Source organism: Sparus aurata, chromosome 6, assembly GCF_900880675.1.
Source record: "Sparus aurata chromosome 6, fSpaAur1.1, whole genome shotgun sequence".
In the NCBI taxonomy this organism is placed as follows: domain Eukaryota; kingdom Metazoa; phylum Chordata; class Actinopteri; order Spariformes; family Sparidae; genus Sparus; species Sparus aurata.
The window spans coordinates 28,781,883-28,804,660 of NC_044192.1; the positions used below are offsets into that span (position 1 = coordinate 28,781,883).

A 22,778-nucleotide genomic window follows, 5' to 3' on the forward strand; every position below is an offset into this window, starting at 1 on the left:
TGCCGCGTGTATAATATATGGGTCTGGATGCCGCTGCAGCAGTCAGGACCGGAGCCCTGCGGTGAGACAGCGCTGCTAATTCTTTTATTGTTCTTTCATTATGTGCTTCGACTCTGCAGTAAAAAATCCCACAAGTATTCTCCATTGTTTGACCTTCAATGTGTGGGTGTTTAAACCAGCATTGGGAGCTGTCAAATCAAAGACCCCAAGTGGGCGACGATCCCAGCCTCCCTCTGTGATGCACAAGGTGCCTCTGTCCTTGAAAGCCCGCCACGAGTCCCTCACTGAAGCTGGTCAAAGTTTGTCTGTTCCTCGAACCATCAGGCTCAACACAGCACCACTCAATCAGCTCTGTGAGAGGTTACCTAAGGGGTTAACATCGCCAACCTTTCCCATCTGTTGCTAAGGAAGAGTTGCCTGTTGTGCAGGAAACAGGGAGAGCCGTTTCCTGTTATGAAGAGAGGTTTTTAAAGGGGTTGCATTCATTCAATCATGCAACAGATGCCGGGCCAGGAAGCCTGGCCAAACGCAAAAGCTTTGGTGTCCTAGAGATACTGTATTTGGGAACTGCTTTTAGGAACCTTTCTATGCGCTGCTCTGGTTCAGGAAACAATACATGAGCAAACATGCTGGAGAAAACACGAGGAAGAATCGATGCTTGAGTATCTCATAGACCTACACTATATTTAATCCTCTGTGATGTTCATCATTTAGAGGGTGAACAGTGTGACATATTTGAGCAGCTCATGGAGGTGAGGATCTTGTCTTTCCAGCTGTTATCAGCTGTATAAAGTCAAAGGACCTGTGCTGTGTGCAGATTTAATTTCAGGGAATAATATTCTCCGTGCAAAAATCAGTAGCTGTAGCTTTAAAGCTGTCTGTCAGCACAATGAAAGATTGGAAAGTAAACGTGGCTTACATCTCTAGTCCAAATCTCTCACTCTGAGTGGATTTGGTCGTTCCCAACTCAAGTCTAGCCTGCTGCCTTTGGTTCATGGCACCGTTCCACACATCTGTGGAGCAGCCCTGCAACAATACATGACCAGATGTGAGTATAATAGCCCCATGATGCTCCAAAAACTACAGTAACACAGGTGTAATGATGTGCAATGAATACATGAAACATACAGAGAGTGGGTTTGGTTCGCGCTCCGTTCCGGCGCGCTGCTGTAGTCCTGCCTCAGGAAGCGCCGAGCAGCACCTCCCGTCTCCACACCAGAGCGCACCACTTCACTGTGGCAGCAGCACTGGAGATGCACGCCGACTGAAAGCTCAGCTGCGACTCTGCGAACACAGGCGTCTTCCACAAGTTGATTTTCCACTGGAGAAAAAGAAACAAGACAACATGCTCTGCAGCTCTCCCTCTGCCAGTTGATTTTCCCGCAGCGTGTTTGCATTTGGATTAAGTTCCCACGTCATTTCGAGGGACGCGGTCGGCGCGCTGGGAAACATGAGGATAACTGTCGGGTGCCGTGGATGATGATGTCCCACAATGAACGCAGGTTGGTTCTTCGTGTTTTCCTATCAGGTCAAGAGTCCAGAAACCAAAGTTTAAATGTTTTACGTTTTAAGTGATGGCAGCGGGAGTGTTTATGTGTGAAGGGTGGAGGCGATGTAAATGAATGCAATTGGTTTATTCTGTCAGAAAATATTTTCATATATTTTACTACAAATTGATATGCAAAGTGATGTTCACAGCTTTAGTGCACGATTTGAGTTATTATCTATGGGTTGAATGAGATATAATCCAGTTAGATTAATCATACAGCAACAGATTTTTTTTCCCCCCATAAAGAAACAATACTTGGGTCAGTTCTATATACAGAAATTTGGAGTTTAAGTCAATATCCATGGATAAATGTGCTTTCGATGAAAATCTCCTCTTAAAAAAAATGCCCTGTTCCGGGATTATTTATAGAGTTAGATTAGATTATAATCCATGGTTGTGAAAGTAGACAAAGCCATCATTCTGTGCAGATGGTCACCTGTCTTGCAAGTGCAGTGTCGGAATCTATTAAATAGTAGAAGTTGAAAATGGTTCTCTTGTATAGTATTTTTGTACATCTTTCATTTAAAAATGATTCCTATCATCTATAGTCTTCACTTTTTGGAGTTTAGACTTCATTTCATGATGAGAGCTCAGACTGAAATCATATCCTGTGAGTTGGCACAACCAAGGTCCCAGTGTCTATCTCTTCCTTTGTTTTTCAAACATTTGTTTTAATTGAATTCTTGTTGCATAATTCATATCCTGTTGTTTGCAGTCGGGTGCTTTGTCAGACTGGGACCCTTGTTTTCTCTCCCTGTTTTATTGTTCTTTGACGCACTCAAAGGACCTTTTAGGCAAAAAAAAGTGTGTGATTGTGTGTGTGCATGTTTCAGTGTGAGTAAGTTTCGTGAGAATCGGGGGAAGAATGACGAGAAGGAAGTCCATTTGTGTTGTGAAAATCTGTACTCCTAGAGAGGCTCATGGAGGAGTGATGGGGCGCCGTGCTGTTAATGCCTTTCCCCCCGTGGACATCCTGTGCAGAGACCTTCAAGGAGGCTCTGCTGAAAAGCTAATGAACCTGGAATTCTTAAAAGATGGAGCGTGGTGACATTTATCAAGAAAAAATATGTATCAGTGGGGGCAGAAAGCGAAATATGGCAATGAAGGGTACTTTATTGTTCATCTTCATTAAAAAAAAACAAAAACAAAAAACATTGGACTGACATTTAGAGAGTGAGAGAGACACAATGACTGTCAGAGAGAGAGAAAGCAGTCAGAGATACCAAGAGTGCACACAGGGTTTAATAGGATGTGCGTCAGGGCAGGTACTAAATAACAGGAAGAGACAAGGGGTGTACACACTTTGTTAGGTACGGGTGTGTTTCATGACAATTCACAAGCAGTTCTCTTTAATGACTTTACAATTTTAACACTTAACTACAAGTAAAGTCTAGATTTGAATCCAAGTAAGGATGTTGTGATTTCAGATTAAAGCAGCCTGATCATCCCTAATGTTGCCATTTTAAATCATCTTCAAAGTTTCGATGAAAATTAGCCAGTTATTTGTAAAATCTGCTATAAGTGTCCAACCTGCATGTGTCATTTCCCAGACAGGGAGATGTTATTGTTCCTCCTCTAAGTACACTGTGGCTCTGTTGTTTTTCCTGCTGATAATGTCCCCTGCAGCCTTCTGCATGTCACTGTGACTCAACTTCCTCTAAGCATTCTGTACCACCATATTTATCATTATGTAAGCTCAGATATAAGCAGTAAAAAGAAAATAAATAAAGTGTTATTAAGCAGTTTTTATTTACTTTTACTCTCTTTGTACAGATTTTCAAAATCCACTGCAAGTCCCTCGACCAAAGGTCCGAAGTCATCTGACCATCAAAGTGCAGTCCAAACTGATGTCGAGGCCTGGTCCCCCTGTCCACGGTCCAAAACCCCCCGTCGCCCCCAAGCCCAAACCCCTTTATAAGCTTCACAAACAGGGGGAGCCCTGCCCCCCACAGAGCCTGAGTAACGGAGACCTGGCTCACTCAGATGGAGAGACGGAAGATCTCCATGAATTGGATGAGGAGAATCAGGACAAAGAGGAGGAAAGTGAGGCAGAGGATGGGGTTGATGACAAAGAAGACGTAGCAGAAGGAAAAACTGAGGAGGAAACAGAAAAAGAAGTGGACATATCAGATAATGATGGCGACAGCATTTGCTCTGAGGACACAGTCAAAGCAGATGATGGTTCCACTGTTGACACTACTGAGGACACTGATAATGACTTGAACCAGCCCGAAGGTGGCAATCACACTGATGATGAGAATACATCAACACCCTCACCTCCTGCTGACATAGAGGATGAAGCAGGAGAGGAGGTGGAAGAAGAGGAGCAGAGCTGTAGTGAAAAGACTGAAATGCTTTGTGCCTCTACAGGACACTCAGATGAACATGTAGAAGAAGAAAACCCTGATCAAACACAATCACTCAGTCAGGGTGATAAGGACCATGATACTGGAATTATTGAAGAGGACGGTGGACAAAGTGAGGACTGTGCGCACTGTCCCGATGAGCTGGAAGCTGGAGGTTTTGCATTTGGATTCAGCGTGCTGCCAACAGTGACTGAGGAGTATCCCTACGATGTGATTGGCCCCACAGATGATGCTAGTGATACATGTGAGTCATGTGACCAAGCTGAAACAGAGGTGTGGCAACCAGAACGAGCCACCAAGGACCTCTCTGGCTGTTTCCGATTCACCTCCAGCACTGAGGATGTGTTTGGGCCTTATTCAGTCATTGAAGCTCTTCCAGGAGATGTGTCTGACACTGCTGACCCAGAGTGGAGTCAGGATGATACTGATGACAAACCTTCAAATGAAATGCAAACAGCAGGTGCTTCCAACCAGGAACCTTACTATGTGTCATCCGATGATGTGGACAAGCTAGAGAATAAGCAAGCCCTCTTAGAGCAGGGGGAGACCGAGGAGGGCACGGATCAGTCGGATCAGCACAAAAACAAAGCAAAGGACAGTGAGTCAGCAGATGAGTATGCAGACATTGACGACTCACTCTGCACTAAAGCAGATGACTTTGAGCAGGGTGTCTCTTCCGAGGATTACGTCGAGATAGGCGATGACGATGAAGAGGAGGAAACGGAAAAGAAGCATATCAAAGGAAAAAGTGCAAAAGAGAGAACAGCCAAACGTGAGCAGGCATTCAACAGCCAGCGAGCAAGCTGCCAGCCTCGCCTTAGGTTGTGCAACATCACAGTGCCATCAGACCTAGACTTGGGCCGCACCCCAGAGCTCACCAACAGGGTGGTGTTTGCCCACACCACTGAGGCCTTTGAAGAAGACATTGAAGAACTGGACTGCCATATCGTGCCTTACTATGAAGACACAGAGTCAGACAGTGAAGAACATATATATGAAGAGGCAGGGTTTGACTCAGAAGGGGAAAACTTTGTGACACTTGATCGGAAGACCATTGTCACGCGATCACGCTCTTATTCTGGGAAAGTTCCAGGCTACGTCCCAGAAACCGTACCAGAGGAGACAGGGACGGAGTACCAGACTCATGACTACTGCACGGTGGGCTTGGAAAAGACCAACGAAGCTCTTAGCGATTCACAGCAGCCTGCAGTCAACTGTTTGATCCCGTCTATGAAGTCCCGACGCTTCTTGTTATATTCCCGGTCAGCAGAGGGTCCAGATTTGTCCTTGATCTCGCCCACAGAGATCAGCAAATCTCTAAAGGATGACTTCAGGATTAGAAGGAAAGATGATACCCTTTCACTACCATGTGTCATAACCTCGTCTGGAAGCTTCTCTCAGCGTAGCCATCAATCATCCAGTGGTGTTTCCACACCAACCTCTCTTGTGGACATCCCACCACCCTTTGAGCTGGCATACATAACGAAAAGACCAGTCACCAAGAGTTCCCCATCCCTACTGATCCACCATGAACCCAATGACATACCTAAGAAGAAGAAGTCCTCCTTCAAGCGCTTTCTGGCCCTAAAATTTAAAAGAAAGACAGATTCAAAGGGTTTCAGTGATGGAAGTGTCCGTTCTTCGCGTTCTTCCTCTGAGTCCAGCCACCACGGCCCAGTAAGAGTCATAGAGCTTGATCGCAGAAGCACCGCCAGCTCTCCTCAGCTTCAGTCCCACATAGTGAACCCCCAGCAGCGTACTTTAGACCTGCCATCCTCCTTTATCCACCAACAGAGGAGGAAATCTTACGGCAGAGGCGTTTCAAGAGTCGAGTCCTTCGAGGAGCGTTCTCGGCGCTCTGCCATGCCACTGCCTTTGACCAAACCCCGCTCCATCTCCTTTCCCAGTGCGGACACTTCAGACTATGAAAACATCCCAGCCATGAGCTCAGACTATGAGAATATCCAGATCCCAGGTAGACCCACCAGGTCCCACACTGTGACTGAGTTTTTTGAGGACCAAAACCGCACTACAGTTACCTGCAATGACAATGACGGTTATGTGGATATGAACAGTTTCCCTGGGATTGAAAGCAAACCCCAGACATCAAAAGCAGACACTGAAAGGTACAGTAAAGTTCAATAAAGTAAAATGGTTCTGTGTCATCTCAAGCACACAAACTTAGATGTGTACTCACCTGTCAGTAATGATAGCTTGGTTGATGTAAATCAGTTGGCAACTACTTTTGATAGTGGTTTCATTATTTAGACAAAGTTTTCAGCAAAAATCTTGAATGGTTACTGGTTCAGACTCCTCAAATATGTATATTTGCAGGTTTTCTTAGTTTTTGACGATGGTAATTTGAACATATTTGTGGTTTGGACTGGACAGACAAAACAAGCTCTCTGAAGACATCATATTAGAGTGGAAATTGGGATTAAGAATAATATTAATCACAGACATATTAGTATCGTCATATATAGTATGTTGTCCGCTATGCACAGTTGTTTGTGCAGCCTTGGATAAGATGTCTCCAACAATAAACCGAAATGTGTTTATGTATGATCACAGGTGACTCTAGTATTAGAGTCTAGATACAATGCACATCCTCTATGGTCATTTTGCAGTCTTGAGAACATATGAGACTGTGCATCTCTGTCTTAAAATAGTCAGCTGAGTTGTTAGGCCTGGACATATCTGCACTGCAAGACAATCTTGGCCCCTGAACAGCTAACAAATATTCTTACACTGTATCTCAGATGAGCAGAGGGCACCTGGCTGAGTAGAATGGGATCCCCCTCTTGTCTGAAAGTGTTCAGTGAGAGATGAGCAGCCTGCTCTGTCAGGCATCGGTGGCTTTGGGAAGATGGACAATGCTTGTGGGACAGCTTACTCCTGTTTTTCATTTGGTGGATTTAGAGGTCACATCTGGCGCCACTGCTTCCTCTGCAAGTCTGAGGTGATAGAACAGGTAATGGCAATTGGGTAGCTCACTGAGCTCAGGTTATTCACATTAGAGATAGTCATTATGGGCTGCAATTAAAAGTGGTAAAAAGTGCGGGGGAGTTCCTTTCACACAAGGAAGTTGAGAAGGATGAAGAAAAAGGTGACAACAAGGGGAGGGGATGTGTTAATAGAAGGTTTAGAAGAGGAAAGAAACAAAGAGTATATAGCGATAAAGTGATAGAGAGAAGGACGCGGAGGAGTAAGAACAGGAGAAAGGGAGCAAGAGCTGCTCTGGTGTAATTGCTCTCCTGTACCTGACACTTATGGTTAAGTTTAGGGGGGCTTTTATTAAAGTGGCTCTCTCCCGAGTGCTTCTCTTTCATTGGACCCTTGAGGGGCCACAGGATTTACTGCAGCGTGTGATAGAGTGAGGATTCACCGTGGTCAGACTGTACCAAATTACCCCGGCTTGTGCCACAGCTTCAGCCGCTGTGGGCCACAGTCTTTCCCCAGTCTTAATAAAATAGTTGTGTTTGATGACCTGTGTGTAGTCAAAGAGACAGGCCATTACCAAGAGCTTAAGGCTTCGAATAATCTCGGGGGAAATGTTTCCTTTAGTGCGATTTGTTTTATTATTCAAATGCAGCTACTGTCTTTCATAACTTTTTTGCCTATGTAGTGAAGGGTTCAGCTCGCAGCTCATATGAGCTCAGAGGTTTTATTTTCCCCCAGACATTCTGTGCAGCAGTAGACATTATACCATGATTTCCAGTGTACTTACACTCTAAAGATATCTCAACATTTGAAACACGTCCATCTCCCATACAATGGTCCCTCAGTGAGGGCTCTTTTTCTCCCAGTGATGCTATCGATGTGGCTCATTGTGTGGTGGAGGTCTGTCCTGTCACCTAGCCTTCGTTGCATTCTGCTTAGAGATGCTTCAGTTGCCGGGGACACTATACAAACCTATGTTTATTTGAGTGTGAGTGTATATACATGTGTGCCCACAATATAAGTCATGTGTAGTCAGTGTAGATGTTTGTCCCTGCCTTTGTGTGTACATCTTACGCTAAACTCTGTTCAAAGCCTGACATTGCCGCCGTCCTGGGCTGCCTTGCCGACGATGGCAGTGATTTATTGAGAACACATTCAACAGTCAGCGTGGTTTCAGACCGGCAGAGGAAAAAGTAGATTTTTGTGGTGAGGAAAATGACCGAATGGCCCCAGAGCACTGCACACAAAAGGACCGTGCCTACAGTAGCAGACACGCATTTTAAGGGGTACTCACAAAGCTGCTGTGCCACAGGCTTGGCTCGTTTCCACTTGTGTGATTAATGTATAGCACCATTCAGACACTACTTCAGCAAAAGCATACAGGCTAAGCAGAGAGACATGTTCATTAGCAAAATCGTGTAATGTACAATGGAAAAAGAAAAGGCTAATGATTCATCACAATGCTAACCAAGGTGGTTGTTTGTAGGTGTGTGTGTGTGCATATATGTGCACGCACACTAAGTCACAACTCAGTGCTGCTTTATCAAAGATGAGGTTTCAGCTGGGAATGTCGTCTCAGCAGAATTGTCCTTGCCAAGTAGCTGTGTTGCAACAAATGAGTGTTGAAAAAGGCATTTTTAGCACACACAAAAAAAGCCCAGGATCTGTGATTGTGCTCAGCTTAGCGCCCGTTAAGTGTTCCTCATGTCAACTTTAAGCAGTTTCATGTAGACCTGCAACAATGATGCAAATGTGTTTCTGTCCCCTTGCACATAGTTAACTTTAGGGGGGTATAGTGATATGGTCAGTAAGATCTTGCTAGTGTATGCAAAACTGCATATCTCTAGCTCACCGTTTGGCATCAATTTTACTCCAAACAGTTCAACATGAACCTCCTCAGAGTGATGACAAAGCTCTGCCATGGCCTCTAAAACAGCTCCTCCACCCACTGTTATGTTAGTGTTAGTAGTGATGAGGGAGCCATCTTAAGTGCATTGTTGTACTGGGTGGTGGCTGTGTGCTGTGTGGCGAGGTGGTGGACAGGGTGTGTCATTGGCCCGCCAGGTCTGGTGCCAGGCACTCTGAGGTCATTGCCAGGTCATCCCCGGGGAGGAAGAGCCCAGCCTAGAGGCTTCCCACCCGCCTGTTTACAGGAAATGCAGGACGAGGGCGGGGCTCTGGCGGGAGGCAGGGCGGTGGAGGCAGGAGAGGACAGATAGGTTGATGGGAGGAGGAGGAGAAGGGGGTCACCGTGGCGGGGTGGAGGTTCCCAGACTCTCCCTTGAACAACAAGATGAGGTGTGGTCCCCTCAGGAATGCCAGGTCTGCTGTTATTGTTGCTCCAGTTTTTCAGGAATGCCTCCAGTATTTCACTGGATACACCCCAAAGTACTCTTGTGGCACAGAGGATAAATCAACTGTAAATAGAGGTGTGCAGGGGGTTATAACACTGTTGCACATGTGGCCCAGAATCAAAGCTAGGGTTGGTAAGTTATTCACATTATTTCACAAGGCAAGGCAGATTGCTAGAGCTACAAGCAAGCTAGTCGTACATGAATGGCAGATAGAGTGGAGCCAAAGTTTCCCAGTGCTAACATGCTAGTTGACAGCAGTGACTACTAACAATAGCCATGTTTGTTGTTTACATTCATTATGAAAAGGGTAGGTGTGTTCTTATTAGCTATGAAAACGATGTGCGCTCACAGTACGTAGCCTGTGAGCCTTTTTTTTTCAGCAGGTAGCTGCTTGTAGCACAATGCACAGCCCCTGAGCAAAGCTAACCCAGTTGGCAAAAAACACACACCTTCAACAGTAAAGAGCAACTGTCACATCGGTTAGCCTTTTCAGACTGAGGCACGTCCGTTATGGCTAGTTTGCTTGTATTTACATGATTGAGGCATTTTTACAGAGTTATTTATTCATGTATTTATTAGACTTACCAGGTCAAGAGAGCTTGTGTCTGTGTTATCAGGCAGTGTGTTTTCATAGACCATATTCATAATATGGCGGCCATTGTACCCTGACATGATGCTCAGGGTGGGTAGCTCAAATGTCATACTGCTTTGTTTCAGGTTGCAAGTCCTACAAACATATGGAATAAGACTAATTGTTGTCATTTCATGTTTCCCGATTAATCAGCAACCAGAAAAAACTGAAGGAAATTTGGCCATATTGGAAGGTGAAACAGCGTATTTGACAGCCCATTAGCTACTATTAGACAACAATAAAAGTTAGCATCCAACCACTTCACAGCTAACTTTTTGTGTTAGTGTTAAATGCTATGATAGGTAAGCCATAATTAACTTTAAAATCAACCCTCATCTTTGATACATTTATTTAAGAATGGAAGTAAAACACACTGGTAATCCATTGCTAATGTCAGCTAGGAAGTTGTTGAATGCTAATATTAGATAATGGGTCATCAAATGCGTTGTTTTACACTGAAATACGGCCTAATGTCCCTTCATATTTTCACAGTCCATCATCATCCATCATATCCATTCTAATTTGTGAGATTCCCTACCTTTAAACAAGTTGTAGCCTGGAAAACAGCAGCATAACATCATCCTAGCATTTCATTAAAGCTATCCAAAGACAGTTTCCATCACATCACAGGTGAGGCAGCAGCAGTCAGACTGCCGAAATCTTCCTAAATCACTTCATCACACATGTCACAACAGCAGCAGCACAACAGCCACAGGCTACATGTAATCATCATCAGTTAAAGCAGCAATCAACTTTAAACTTCTCCCATTCTCTTAATCCACCCCCATCAGTATCCCAATCTGCTATAGTTAGCAGGCTAATGAACCTCTTCAGCTGCTCCTGTTTCCTATAATAGTGCCATTAGATATGGATAAAAAGCCTGTCGGATTGCGGCCAATATATATCTTAATACTCAGTGTTTAGCTCAATTGAATTACATATTACAAGCATCATCAAATCCACAGGAGATTGGCGGAATACAGTTTTTTTCTCAGAGTCATTGTGTCCTGAATTTGACACAGTAGATTTAACTTTGCTGTGTTATAAAAGGCATTGCATTCTGCCGGCATAATAGCATCACTTTAATGGTCTTGTTAAGGGGCTTCACGGATTACCATATTACAATATCACATATGAAGGTTTAAATATTGAAGCCTAATATGAGCTGACTAGAGCCCGACTAAGCCATTTGGTGGATTTGATGTTGAGGAAATGGGCTGGTATGTAAGAGATTACAATATCAATGTAAATGTTTTTTGTCCAAGAAAATTGAGTGGCAAATTAAAGAAGAAATCATTCAAGTGTAACTACTTATGGTAAGGTTTTTTTAGTTGGCTGTTGGGCTCTCCTGGGAGACATTGTTACAAATTGGACAAAATATTAAATTACAGCGCAGACAGTGTGTTTTCAGACATGGTGCTGTTGATGGTGGAGGGTGAAAAGGTGAAGGTGAGAGCCTGCGGTGCATTCATACTGGACGGACATATGAAGGTATTCCCCTCACTCGTAGAATAAATCAGAGCTTAAGAACAAGTTAAAAGAAAACCCATCACTCCTGTTCTCTTTCCTTTTCCAACATTACCCAGGAGCCCAGACCAGGCTGACCTGTCTACTCTGAGGTCAACCATGAGTAATGGCCTGTAGGTGCTCTCTTCAGCCCACCCAATAGGGCTGAAGAGTGTGTGTGCGTGCGTGTGTGTGTGTGTATGTGTGTGTGTGTGTGTGTGTGTGTGTGTGTGTGTGTGTGTGTGTGTGTGTGTGTGTGTGGTTTAGTGTAAACCTCATGAAGTGTGAGTATGTCTGAATGGAGATGAAATCCAGCGGTAACTCTGTTAACCTTTGCTCTTCTAATAGCCGTCTACTCTGTACGCACACAGGGGGCTGTTTAAGACATCGGGACCAACATTCATTATAATCTATAAAATGCCAGACAAAAAGGGAAAACAAATCACAATTTTCCACAATTTCCTAAAGCCCAAATGCCTGTCTTGTTGTCCAGCAGTCACAAAGGCAAAATATATTCAGTTGGAGCAAAGGAGGAAATCGTCAAAATTGAAGAGCTGGAAGCAGAGAATAATTGGCAGCTTTGATTGAAAAGGAAAAGATTAATTGCTTATCAAAATAGTTGATTTTTTTTCTGTCAGCTATTCTATCATTTAACTAATCATTTCAGGTTGTGTGACACTACAATAAGGGAAAACCTGTCCAAAATGCTTTCCATTTCTGATACAATTTTTTTGTTTTCCTCATATTCCTGTGGATAATCAGGCAAAAACATAAGAAATGAGACAACCTGTCATCATTTTTGTCATCAAATATATCAGTTAGAAGGAAAGAGCATGATTTTTTCTTAGTTGTCTGGATAAGAAGTCTGAGTGTCCTTGTAGAAGCACATTTCTATTCATTTTCTATCTGCTTCACTCTGCATCTCTCTGTAAGTCTGTCCCGTGTAATGTGAAGTGCTGCACACAGATTCAGCTCTTAAGTTTGAACTGCTGGTGAACTTTGTATCCTACATGTACAGTATAAGCTGTCCTGTAGTTGTCACATAGCTGCTTTGAGAGTGCCTGCAAACCCGATATCATCCTGGTGATGTCAATTTGGTCTACTATCCTACAGTTTATGGGTCTTAATGGGCCAGAGGACATTAATAATTACCACAGGTAGCATTTAATAGGATTACATGTGGAATGACCTAAAGCGTGCCCCCCTCAGGCACAGCAACGCACAAAAGGATTACCAGTGTATGGACACAGCCGTGCCATCTGTGAGAAGAATGAATCATGAAAGGGGATTACAGTGTGCCACTGGAGGACTATATATGAGGAGTGGAAATGTTCAGAGACACACACAGGAAAGGAAAAACATGTATTTACAGGGGAGTTGGGGTATTGCTCGGTGTGTTCTGAGAATATGCTGGTGCAAAGATAAAACAGCAGCTTTTTACTGTAAAAGCACTATCTGGAATGTGCATCCTCAAAGCCTCATTGTATTCCCGCTTGCAGATATTTTTAGTGTCGTTAGTTATGGTTTAAACAATGCTGATCCACTCATCCTGCAGTGTAGATGCTATTATAGTTTTAATAATCATATTTGCTGTAATTATTCTGTCTTTTCTTCCCCCTGACAGTGCCTACACAGAGCCTTTCCCCATGAACACTGTCTCTGCTGGGCTGTCAGCGGATGAGGACCACGGGCGTACCTCAGAGGAGGAAGAGGGGGTGGCGGAGCAAAGTTATGACCGACAGGTGAGATATAGGCTACAGAGACAAATGGAAGCGATGAGCAAATACTGAATGCTTTATTGCAGAGATGTAGACTTGAGTCGACGTCACTGTTTTGATAACTTGCAACTGAACTTACTATCTTGAGACTTAAATTGGACTTCGAAGTTAATGAATCATGACTTAATTTTAGGGTTTTTTTTAAGGTTTTGTCAGCATGTTACATGTAAAAGTGAGGGATTTTTTATTTTTTTATTTTGTGAAAAAGTACCCAAATGTCATTCTTGAGTAGGAGGAAGAATGTCATGTGAAACATTACTACTTTCAATTTCTAAATGTAAATATAAATGTGCCTAAGTATTAAAAGTAGCATTCAGATTTTTTGTGGTTATCAGACTCAGTGAGCATCTTATTTTATCAGCTTGCTATTCAAATTAACTGCGACTTTGGCTGTGAGGTAGCGGTCTGCAAAATCACATTCAGTCATATTTATCAAATACATTTAGTGCGCAAATAGATTTAGCTGAGTGAAAGTATAAGTAGCAGAAAATGGAAATACTTTAGTATAGAGCAATTATCTCAAAAGTGTACTTAATTACAGTGCTTGGGTACATCTTGTTAGTTACATTCAATTACTGGAAACAAATAAGCTTCTATGAAGTTATTTACTGTTGTTATTACTGTCACATTGTTTTCATTAAATATCAATAATTATGATATAAATCCAATCCATTTTTATAGTACTTGAACAGGCAACATAAACTAGTTAATAATATTATTTTGACAAGAATAATACCTTGTCACTTCTCTTTATAAATACAGGATGCCTTGGGTAGGACTACAGTGTCTTTGGGGGATGGGTAACTTGACTTGACCTTGCCCAAGGAAAGAAATACTTAAGACTTGAACCAAACGACTTGAGTCTGAGTCTGCTTTGTTGTGTTATTAGGTCTTAATTTACTAATGGACAATTCGGATTATAAAAAATGATATCATGGCATAAAAATAGGACAGAATCAGATGTTGTGTGGGACATGCAGGTCCAGAATGATCCATTTGATTGTGGGGCTTACATACTACAGATTCACTGCTGTGGCATTGCAGTTAAAATGTATCACCCAGACTTCCGTACAGTAAACGGCAGCCATTTAACAGTAGCTGAGAGATGGACCACGCCCTTCCTGCTGCCACCACAATAATTTCAGCCCCCTGCTCCCATCATGTGGCGCACATTTCCTTGTTTTCTTCTTCAAATAAAAAAAGATACAGTGAATTAAAGGAAAAACAGAGAGGAAGGGGACCAGAGAGACCCGGTACCAGTTTAATCTAACGGCAGCTTGTTTTGGTTTTATTTCTAGGAAACAAAGATCAGTTCGCCTTTAATGTAGTATTTGTGAAATGCCCCACATAGGAAAAAATAACACTGATAAAGCGCAGGAGCTCTGCCGGTAAACCCTCTAAATGGCTTCAATGTTATGTTTTGGCTCGGATGTTTAGAGACCCGGTGATTAGCCTCTAAATCAATGGGCAGCATTGTTGTCACCACACGTAGCCTCTCATAAATAATGCATTCAAATTTAAAAGTCCGCATTTGAGAAAGCCTTTGCGTTGACGCTGCACTGTAATGAAACAATCAGTCTTATTTTGACAGCAGAAATTTGACCAAAAGAGGACATTTGCTTTTTTCGCCACTCTCCTTGCTCTTCCTATTAATGTTTGAGAGGGATAAGTGCCTACAGAGAGCCTTTCAACATTAGCTGTGTTCATTCATCTCCCTCCCTGTCACACAGATTGATGGACGATCCCGAGCCTTCTACGTCGCCAAAGAGCTCGCCGACTCCGAGAGAATGTGAGCATCTGCACTCGTGGATTTTCCCCGTTTGCGCACTTCTCCCGCATGTCATCACACACAGACGTCCAGATTTTGTCTTCCTGTGGCCCTACTCTCTTATTCTTTACAACTTTATCTCTCCTGCTTGTGCACTGATTCGCCAAGCTGCATGCAGAGAAGCTGACACCCAATTACACCTATTGTGTCCTGTGTAGCTTAGAAATGCTTCAGCCTTGCCCTTGCCCTGCTACACACTCCACCATTCTCCCGATGTATTTTTCTCTTCATGCATAATATAAGTAATTTAATAAGTGTTGTAGAAAGATTAACACAGTTGCGAAGATGGCTGTCATGTCATGCCACAGTTCAATTAAATCATATGTTTCTCTCTTCTTGTTGTTCCAGACATGTCAGCGCCCTCAAGCACCTTCAAGAGGTAAGAGACCTCTGTGAGCGGCTTCAAATCCGATGAAATGTTCTTGAAACTCCACTGATAACATCACATCTCGTGTGTCTGCTCCCCAGTCTCTGTCTCCCTCCTCTCCTCCTCCTCCCCCCCTGTTGCAAGGCTCTGCTCAGGTTTATCAGTGTTGTTGCAGCGAGATCTACTTCCTGGTCTTAACAGAGTTGACGTGTTGTCCTCTGGTGTGGTCAGTATGCAAGATGACGCAGCGAGCGTCCGCCAGGCGCTCGCGCTGGTGCTGTCCTTGTACCGTTACTCTACTGATACGCAAGCAGTTCAGCTGGCAGTCTGCCACCTAAAGGTCACGATGAGGCTCTTTTATACTGGCTGTGTTGGATGTATGGTATGAGCTCCGTATGACCAGATTGAACTTGTAATAGAGAATTTGCCTCTCAATAGTTACGGGTGTTAATGCAGGGCAGAGGATTGAAAGGTGAGCTGTCGTAAGCCTCTTGAGGTCAGCCATGCATCACAGCCAACTGTTGTCATCTGTTTCCATCATTCCTCACTCACTGCCTGTCAAAATAAGAGCACATCCCTGCAGAATGTGGAACACAGAAAAATGTTTACCAAAAAATACCACAGGAATGATACTGAAACAGCTAAAACAATTAAACTCACACAGGAGTGGTCACACCTCTTAAAGAATGGTAGGTATTACGTTGATGGTTGCCTGTACAAGCCTGACAGCTAGACTCATTGAACCCAGAGAAGCCCATCAGTCAGACCGTACCTTATAACCTTGAGTAAGGTCATAACCTGGATTTCTGACGTGCGTGCCCTCTCTGTGATTTATGAAAGCCTGCCGTGAGCACAAAAGCAGCAGATTTGTGTAATGTGTAATCTGATGCCATTAAACTTGCAACTAATGCAAATATTATGCAATGGAGCCCTCTAATAATCATAAATCTGCAATCTCATCAGGACGCTCAATTATACTAATTAGCTTCTGCAAGTACAGACAGAAACATATGCTGCAAGTCAATATGGGCATCCGTGCATCAGACGAGACATTTTGTCAGTTATATAGCCAGAACTATCCAATCTATTATTCTACGTAAATGATCTTTCCTCATGCATACAGAGTAACCTTGGCTTGCACCCCTCTTCTGTGTTACCACACCAGTTAATTGAATCTTTTTGACACCTTTCAGAGGTGACATTGAGGGCTTTTTCATCACGCTGTTGCATAATGCATAAGCGCTGAGGTGTCTTATTGTTCCTTAAACTTCTAACAGTGATGCGTCGCGATATTAGTGACTTTTTGATGCAGGATGATGACATAATTAGCATGAAACCAAGTAATTCAGCTGGGGAACACTCCAGCAACACAAACACACATTTTCTTTGGGGGTGGGGGCGGGGGGGGGACACACAGGAGCAGCGTTAAGTGTGAGGCACACATGAGCTATTGTTCCATTGTTTGATAAGGAATAACAAGAATACAAAGAATTTCCAGAGCCTGTCCCTACATAGGAAGGGAGGCCCTGCTCCTCTTTTAAAGGACTTTCCCTCTAACATATGAGGCTCGGGCTTATTATTTTTTTCTTGTTGGCGGTAACACGTGACCTGGAGTTATGACCGAGCATGACTGGCGGCTCCGCCAACTGCTTAACGTTGTTTCTTGACCTGCCGCGAGGAAAGCAGGGATAAGGTGTGGAGTGGAGCGGCGAAATGGAGAGTAAAGCTCCTCTCATTCATGGATCTCAGTGTGTGTGTGTGTGTGTGTGTGTGTGTGTGTGCGTGTGTGCGTGCGTGTGTGTGTGTGTGTGTGTTAGGCCAAGCCAACCAGAGCTGTTAAAGTAGCTGTTCTTCTCCCCGGCAGATGTGATGAATGTTAACTTGCATGCGATCAATTGTGCATGATCAACGGCATGTTCTGGAGTGCCCGGTGTCACCACATTATCTCACAGCCGACTGAGACAACTCTATTTGTTTTATGTCTGTGCTTTACACAGAACTTGGATGGATGGGCTCCCAGCGCTTATCCCTTACACACACACCAAGGCTTCATACAGTATATATGAACGTTACTCTGCCAGGCAGAGAAAGCTGGGTTTTCTTTTAAAAATGCGATGACACCATCTATCGATTCACACACTCTCCTCTATTTTTCGTCTTCATTTGCTGAGTAGATAAATAACCTCTCTCCTGCTTTTTTCGCTCCCATGTGCCATAACTCCTCACTGTAGTCCTCTTAGTCTCTGAGACTACAGCCATTAATGCCTGTTGCTTATGTTTTATGTGCGCTGAATGGACTGGAATTCATTGTATATCAGGGAATTTTTAGTTTAGACATGAAAAGTGGGGACTATACAAACAGTATTGTGTCATTGAGCACCAAGGTCATTATGCAACAACACCTGGTGTGTAACTCTTGTGCAAGCAACGCCGCCTTTCCTGAATGCCTGGACAGAGCCCAAAGAGGTGGGAAGGCGCTGAGGTGATTTGAAGGGAGGGTGGCAGGAAGGATGTTTAGGAGGATCTAACCTTCCTTCCTTCCATTTTTCACCCCCCCCCCCCTTCATTCCTCATTCCTCCATGCCTTTCATTTCTCCTGCTCACCCTCCCTTCCTCTCACATTCCTTTCGCTTTTACATTCTTTTTCTACCCCACTCTTTTGTCTTACTGAAAATCTCTCCTCTCCTGTTTTCCCTCTCTCTCATGCAGGACTTTAGGTCGGCAGTGACGGAGGCTGAGGGTGAGGAAGGGGAGCCTGTGCTGGAGGAGCAGAGGTTAGGGGAGATACTGGGCGTACTCCCACAGGTGTACACCCTCCACAGCAGCATCCTTACTGAGCTGGAGGAGCGCATCAGTCAGTGGTGAGAAACACAACAGAGGTTACTGCTCAGTTTTCATTTTTGGTGTGTTGCACAAATGTAGCTGCACACAGAGTTGAAACAGACTACTGCAGTGCGGATGTAGAGTAAAGAGACTTCCACCATGGTCATAATTCATTCTCTGCCGAGGTCAAAATAATTATTCCACACTTTCCTAGCCCTGTTTTAAAATGCATGTAATAATTTGAGAGGTCATTCTTCAACCAAGAGGCCTCGCGTGGCAGCTACAGCAGCACCACTGCACAGAAATGCTTTTCCAGGAGTTTGTAATATTAATAATTGGTTGCTTTGTGCTGCTAGTTGAATGTTTAGTGGACAACATATTTTTGGAAATGTCAAACTATTATCTTTAAACTAAAACAACAGTTGTAGAGAACCTCAGCAATAACTTCTTTTTGGACTCAAGATTTTAAAATGGTTCACTATCATAAAAGGAACAAATGATGATCTTGCAGAGATCATGATGCAGCGCAGTCACTATTAATGTCGTGTTTTCTGTCGATGTCTTAATCTCTGATTTGTGTGTGTGTGTGTGTAGGGAGGAGAGCCAAAGGGTGGTGGATGTGATCCTGTCACGTCGGGAGGAATTTAGAGTGTTTGACACGTATATCTCAGAGTATGATCGCAGTATGTCCTTACTGGAGGAGAGCTGCAGGAACAACCCGGTCTTCGCCACCATCGTCAAGAAGTTTGAGGTAAAGCACTGAGCTGACAGACGTGAACCTGAGCAGATGAAGGCAACTCCTAACTGTGTCTCCCGCCAACATTAGTCTCATTGTCTGTTCCCATTTGTCTGTATGTGTTTATTATTTCAATGACTGCACTGCCCAATACCGAAAAATCCCCTTCAAAGTGGAACTGGTAGTATTGGGAGTATTTTGACAGTCACATACTCGAATCTCAGGTTCCATGTTTGCGGAGTGAAAGTGAAGCCTTGTGGGTGTTTGCAGGGAGCAGAGATCGAGCCGTGTATTTCCCTCGGCACCCACTCAGCGGCTCTCAACTTAGATTTTGTCACCCAGCTTCCACAGGGAGATAATGGCCTTTCTAAACCCTCTCTGTCCCGCTCCTCTCGCTAGGACTGACCTTTCCACTGTCATGCTCGCATATTTTATTCCCACTCGACACCAAATACTCATTCTTTGTCCAGCGTTGATCTCTTCATCCTTTATCCTCCCTGGAGGCCAGGGAAGTGGGATTTGGGTGCTGGGATCAGGACTCACCAAAAGCCCATTCTAAATCCGCCACAGTGGTTCACAGATTGTATCCTTAGTCCACTTAATCAACACCATATCCTTATGTTGAATAGGAGAGGGTATAGTCCCAGCTGGCAACAATACAATTAGTTAGTTTAAACAAAAAGAAGGGGTATTAAGGAGCCTGTAGATAAGACCACAGGGATACAGAAAAAGATTTCTATTTTTCATGCAGCTGTGTCCTAATCAATAAAATTGATTCACATTTTACAGAGTTAAAACTGCTGTGTAGCTGCACATAGGTCACCATAAATAAAACTATTAAAATGATTCATTTTAATTTGATCCTTGTTGGGTTATTAAAAAGAGTTTATGTCCAATTGTAGTGCTTCATTTTGTGTGAGAATGCTCATACATTCAAGTTTGGAGTTCACAAAGTTACCTATTCAGCTCAGCTTTCTCCCAGAAGGTACACCTTACTAGTTCCATGCTGTACTCTGGTTGACCGTGAGTGGTTCCAGGCGTTTCTCGCTTGATAAGAAAAGCGAACGGACAAGGCACCAACTGTCTCCGCTCATGAATATTCAACAGCAGCTGCCCCTTCCCAGAAAAACTTTGGCTCTGCCAGACTCCACTGGAGTTAATGTAAACAGAGAGGAGTGGAGGTGAGAGACGAAGACTGTAAACCGTCACCGTGTTCAGCAAACACTGACCTCTAGTATATTACAACATGTTTTCACACTCGGTCAATGCCAGCTAATAATTTAGCCCCTGGTAACCTTGATCAAAGTCAATTATTTGCCACTTCATTTTAACATCATGAAGTAGATATTAGACACCAATCTCCCGTCATAAACCACTAACTGCTATCTGAAGTAGCCATAAATGGATTCATCTGCAAAGAAGGATAATTGTATGAAAGGATATCATCTCACCTACGGACACATATCGTCTTCTCCGCAGGGAGGTTGGTCAGAATGAAACTCAGCTTGTTGTGTCTATGTAATTCATCTTACACCCCTCAAATTAACACCCAGAGGCATATTCAGTAACCTTTTCTCAGTCCACTGGCCAATTCACCCCACCTGCCACTGCTTGTACACGCTCCATAATGTATTTATGTTTCCCATATTGCATATAACACTGTAATATGGGGGTCTGTCCAACTCACCCTCCCACACTTATGATGGATGCTGTGTTGAATCAGAGGACTGCCATGGGAATTGCACAGTGTGTGAGAGCCTGCTGTAATGAGGTAGAAGGAGGGCAGAGGGAGCGCCAGGAAGATCATGCGGGTCAGGGGATGCACTATACCTACTACTGAGGTCATTTATCCGTTGGCTGTGTGACGCTTCACAAGTCAATATACATCACAGGAGTGTAGATGCTGATTTGGGTGTTTTCAGTTTACACATTTAAAGGACACGTATTTAGCTTTTGTTTTGTTTTTTTTTCCTTTCCCTCTGGGTTTTATAGGTTTGTGTGCATGTAAAAGATATTAAAAGTTAGGAAGGTCAAAGTCGGCACCAACAGGAGCTGCTCTCTCCCACAGAAAACAACGCCTTGTCAGTAGTCCCGCCTTTAATTCTTATTCTGCGACATCGCAATGTTCCTTGTGTGCATGATTTATGCCTAGTGGCTTGTTTGGCATGTAAGACTTGATTTAGAGATGCTGGGTCAGGCATGTGTGAGCTGACCAATAAGGGCCTTAAAGAGACAGGAGCCAAAACAGAGCATTTCAGACAGAGGGAGGATACAGGGCTGTGTGTATGAGGTAACTGGCGTGTTTTTTATGAGCACTAACGCACGTTAATCTATTCTAGTAGAAACGCAGAATACATTTATGAACCTGAAAATTAGCACTATGTGTCAACTTTAAAACAGTTTAATCTCCAAGAATAGCTACCATTTTTACCGCCCTCAACACCTCTTTCTCCTCAACCTTCCTGCTCCTCCTTTTTTATTGCTACAAGCCAAAGTCTAGCAGTTTAAGTGGTAGTAATTTCATTGTGGATGTGGTGGTGACAGTGATGAAGTAGCCTCAGACCCTGATCAGATCAGAGCTACAGCCTTACAGGATTAAAGCCTCCTCTCCACAGCCCCGTTACGTGTTTACCACACCATCTATAAACATTGGCCGACACAGTGAGTGTGTGTGTGTGTGTGTTTGTGTGAACATGTGTGCGTCCCCTCTTTTTTCTGGGAGAGTTTTTGGCCTCTGCGTATTTGTGTCTGATTGTTTTGCAAGGGGCATGTCCGTACACAAATTGAGTGGATCTTGTGAAACTGGTTATGAAATCTGTTTCCAAAGCACTCCAGCTCGGATTTATATTCATGTCATAGTCTGTGTTTGTGTACAGCCTGTGCGTGTGTGTGTGTGTGTGTGTGTTTTTTCTCCTGTGCGAGAAGCCCAGGAGGGGAGTGGAAGAGGCTGTGCAGCAGGTGGACAGAGAGCGATAGAGGGGGAGAGCGATGGAGTGAATTCCTTGTAAAGGCAGCTGGGCAATGAGGCAGACAGAAGCTAATTAGAGAAGCAGCCTCCTTTACAACTCCCCAATTAGATCAGTTGTGTGTGTGCAGGCAGCAAATCAGCTGGCCGTGACAGAGTGTGAAAGGTGTGTTTCTTCTTTGGTCCGTGTGTGTGTGTGTGTGTGCGTACGTGTTTATCTCCCAGCACGAGGCGTCGCATGCTCCCTCTTCTCCCCTCCTCCATTTGGCTCGCTCACCCAAACAAACCACGCGCTAATTACCATCTCTGGAAAGCCACTTCTTCCGAACAAGTGTCAATTGGATGACAATTTGCAAGCGACACTCGAGGAGAAGCGGATGTTCGGAAGCCAAGCGGGTTTAATAATGGAGAGGGTTATTATTGTACTGGATGCATCGCACAGAGATCAGGAGAGAGGAGGAAGACATAAAAGTGGGAGAACAGTGGGTTGCTGGGGGACTGAAGTTAAGGAGAAAAAAAAAACAGAAAAAGAAACAAAAAGAGAAAGTGAGTATTCGTGAAGCCCTCCTCATTAAACCAGGCACCAACTCTCTCTCTTTTACTTCTTGACTCCTGCGCTCCAGACTGTGGTAATGAAGACAAAGAGTGGTGTGTTTAAGTCACATCCCTTCCCTCCCCTTTACAGGCCTAATCGCCGTTATCTCATCACCAGCCCAAGGTCTGTCTGTGCCTGTGTGCGGAGGGCGGCATCAATAATATATCGCATGTGTTTGTGAATGAATCTGAGATGAGTAAAGTGTGTGTCTGCATTGGTCCCCGTGTGTGTGTACGAGTGTGTATGTGTGTCTATGTGTGTGCAGCGTAAATAAGATGAAGATGCTGTTTCCCGCAGGGTGCTATCTGTGCCTCTCTAATGTAGGATAGGACTTCATTGG

General features: G+C 43.9%; 1 protein-coding gene across 2 annotated transcripts in view; it reads left to right on the top strand.

The window, feature by feature from the left end:
- Positions 1-519: 519 nt before the first annotated feature.
- Positions 520-22,778, top strand: part of fgd5a (FYVE, RhoGEF and PH domain containing 5a) — a 36,565-nt gene continuing 14,306 nt past the window's right edge. For both annotated transcript variants that reach the window (XM_030420828.1, XM_030420829.1), the window contains exons 1-7: positions 520-1,502; positions 3,323-6,041; positions 12,971-13,088; positions 14,855-14,913; positions 15,301-15,331; positions 18,029-18,180; positions 18,737-18,893. In XM_030420828.1, coding sequence (XP_030276688.1) covers positions 1,493-1,502; positions 3,323-6,041; positions 12,971-13,088; positions 14,855-14,913; positions 15,301-15,331; positions 18,029-18,180; positions 18,737-18,893 — 3,246 coding nt within the window. In that variant the 5' untranslated portion in view covers positions 520-1,492. The remainder of the gene's footprint in view (positions 1,503-3,322; positions 6,042-12,970; positions 13,089-14,854; positions 14,914-15,300; positions 15,332-18,028; positions 18,181-18,736; positions 18,894-22,778) is intronic.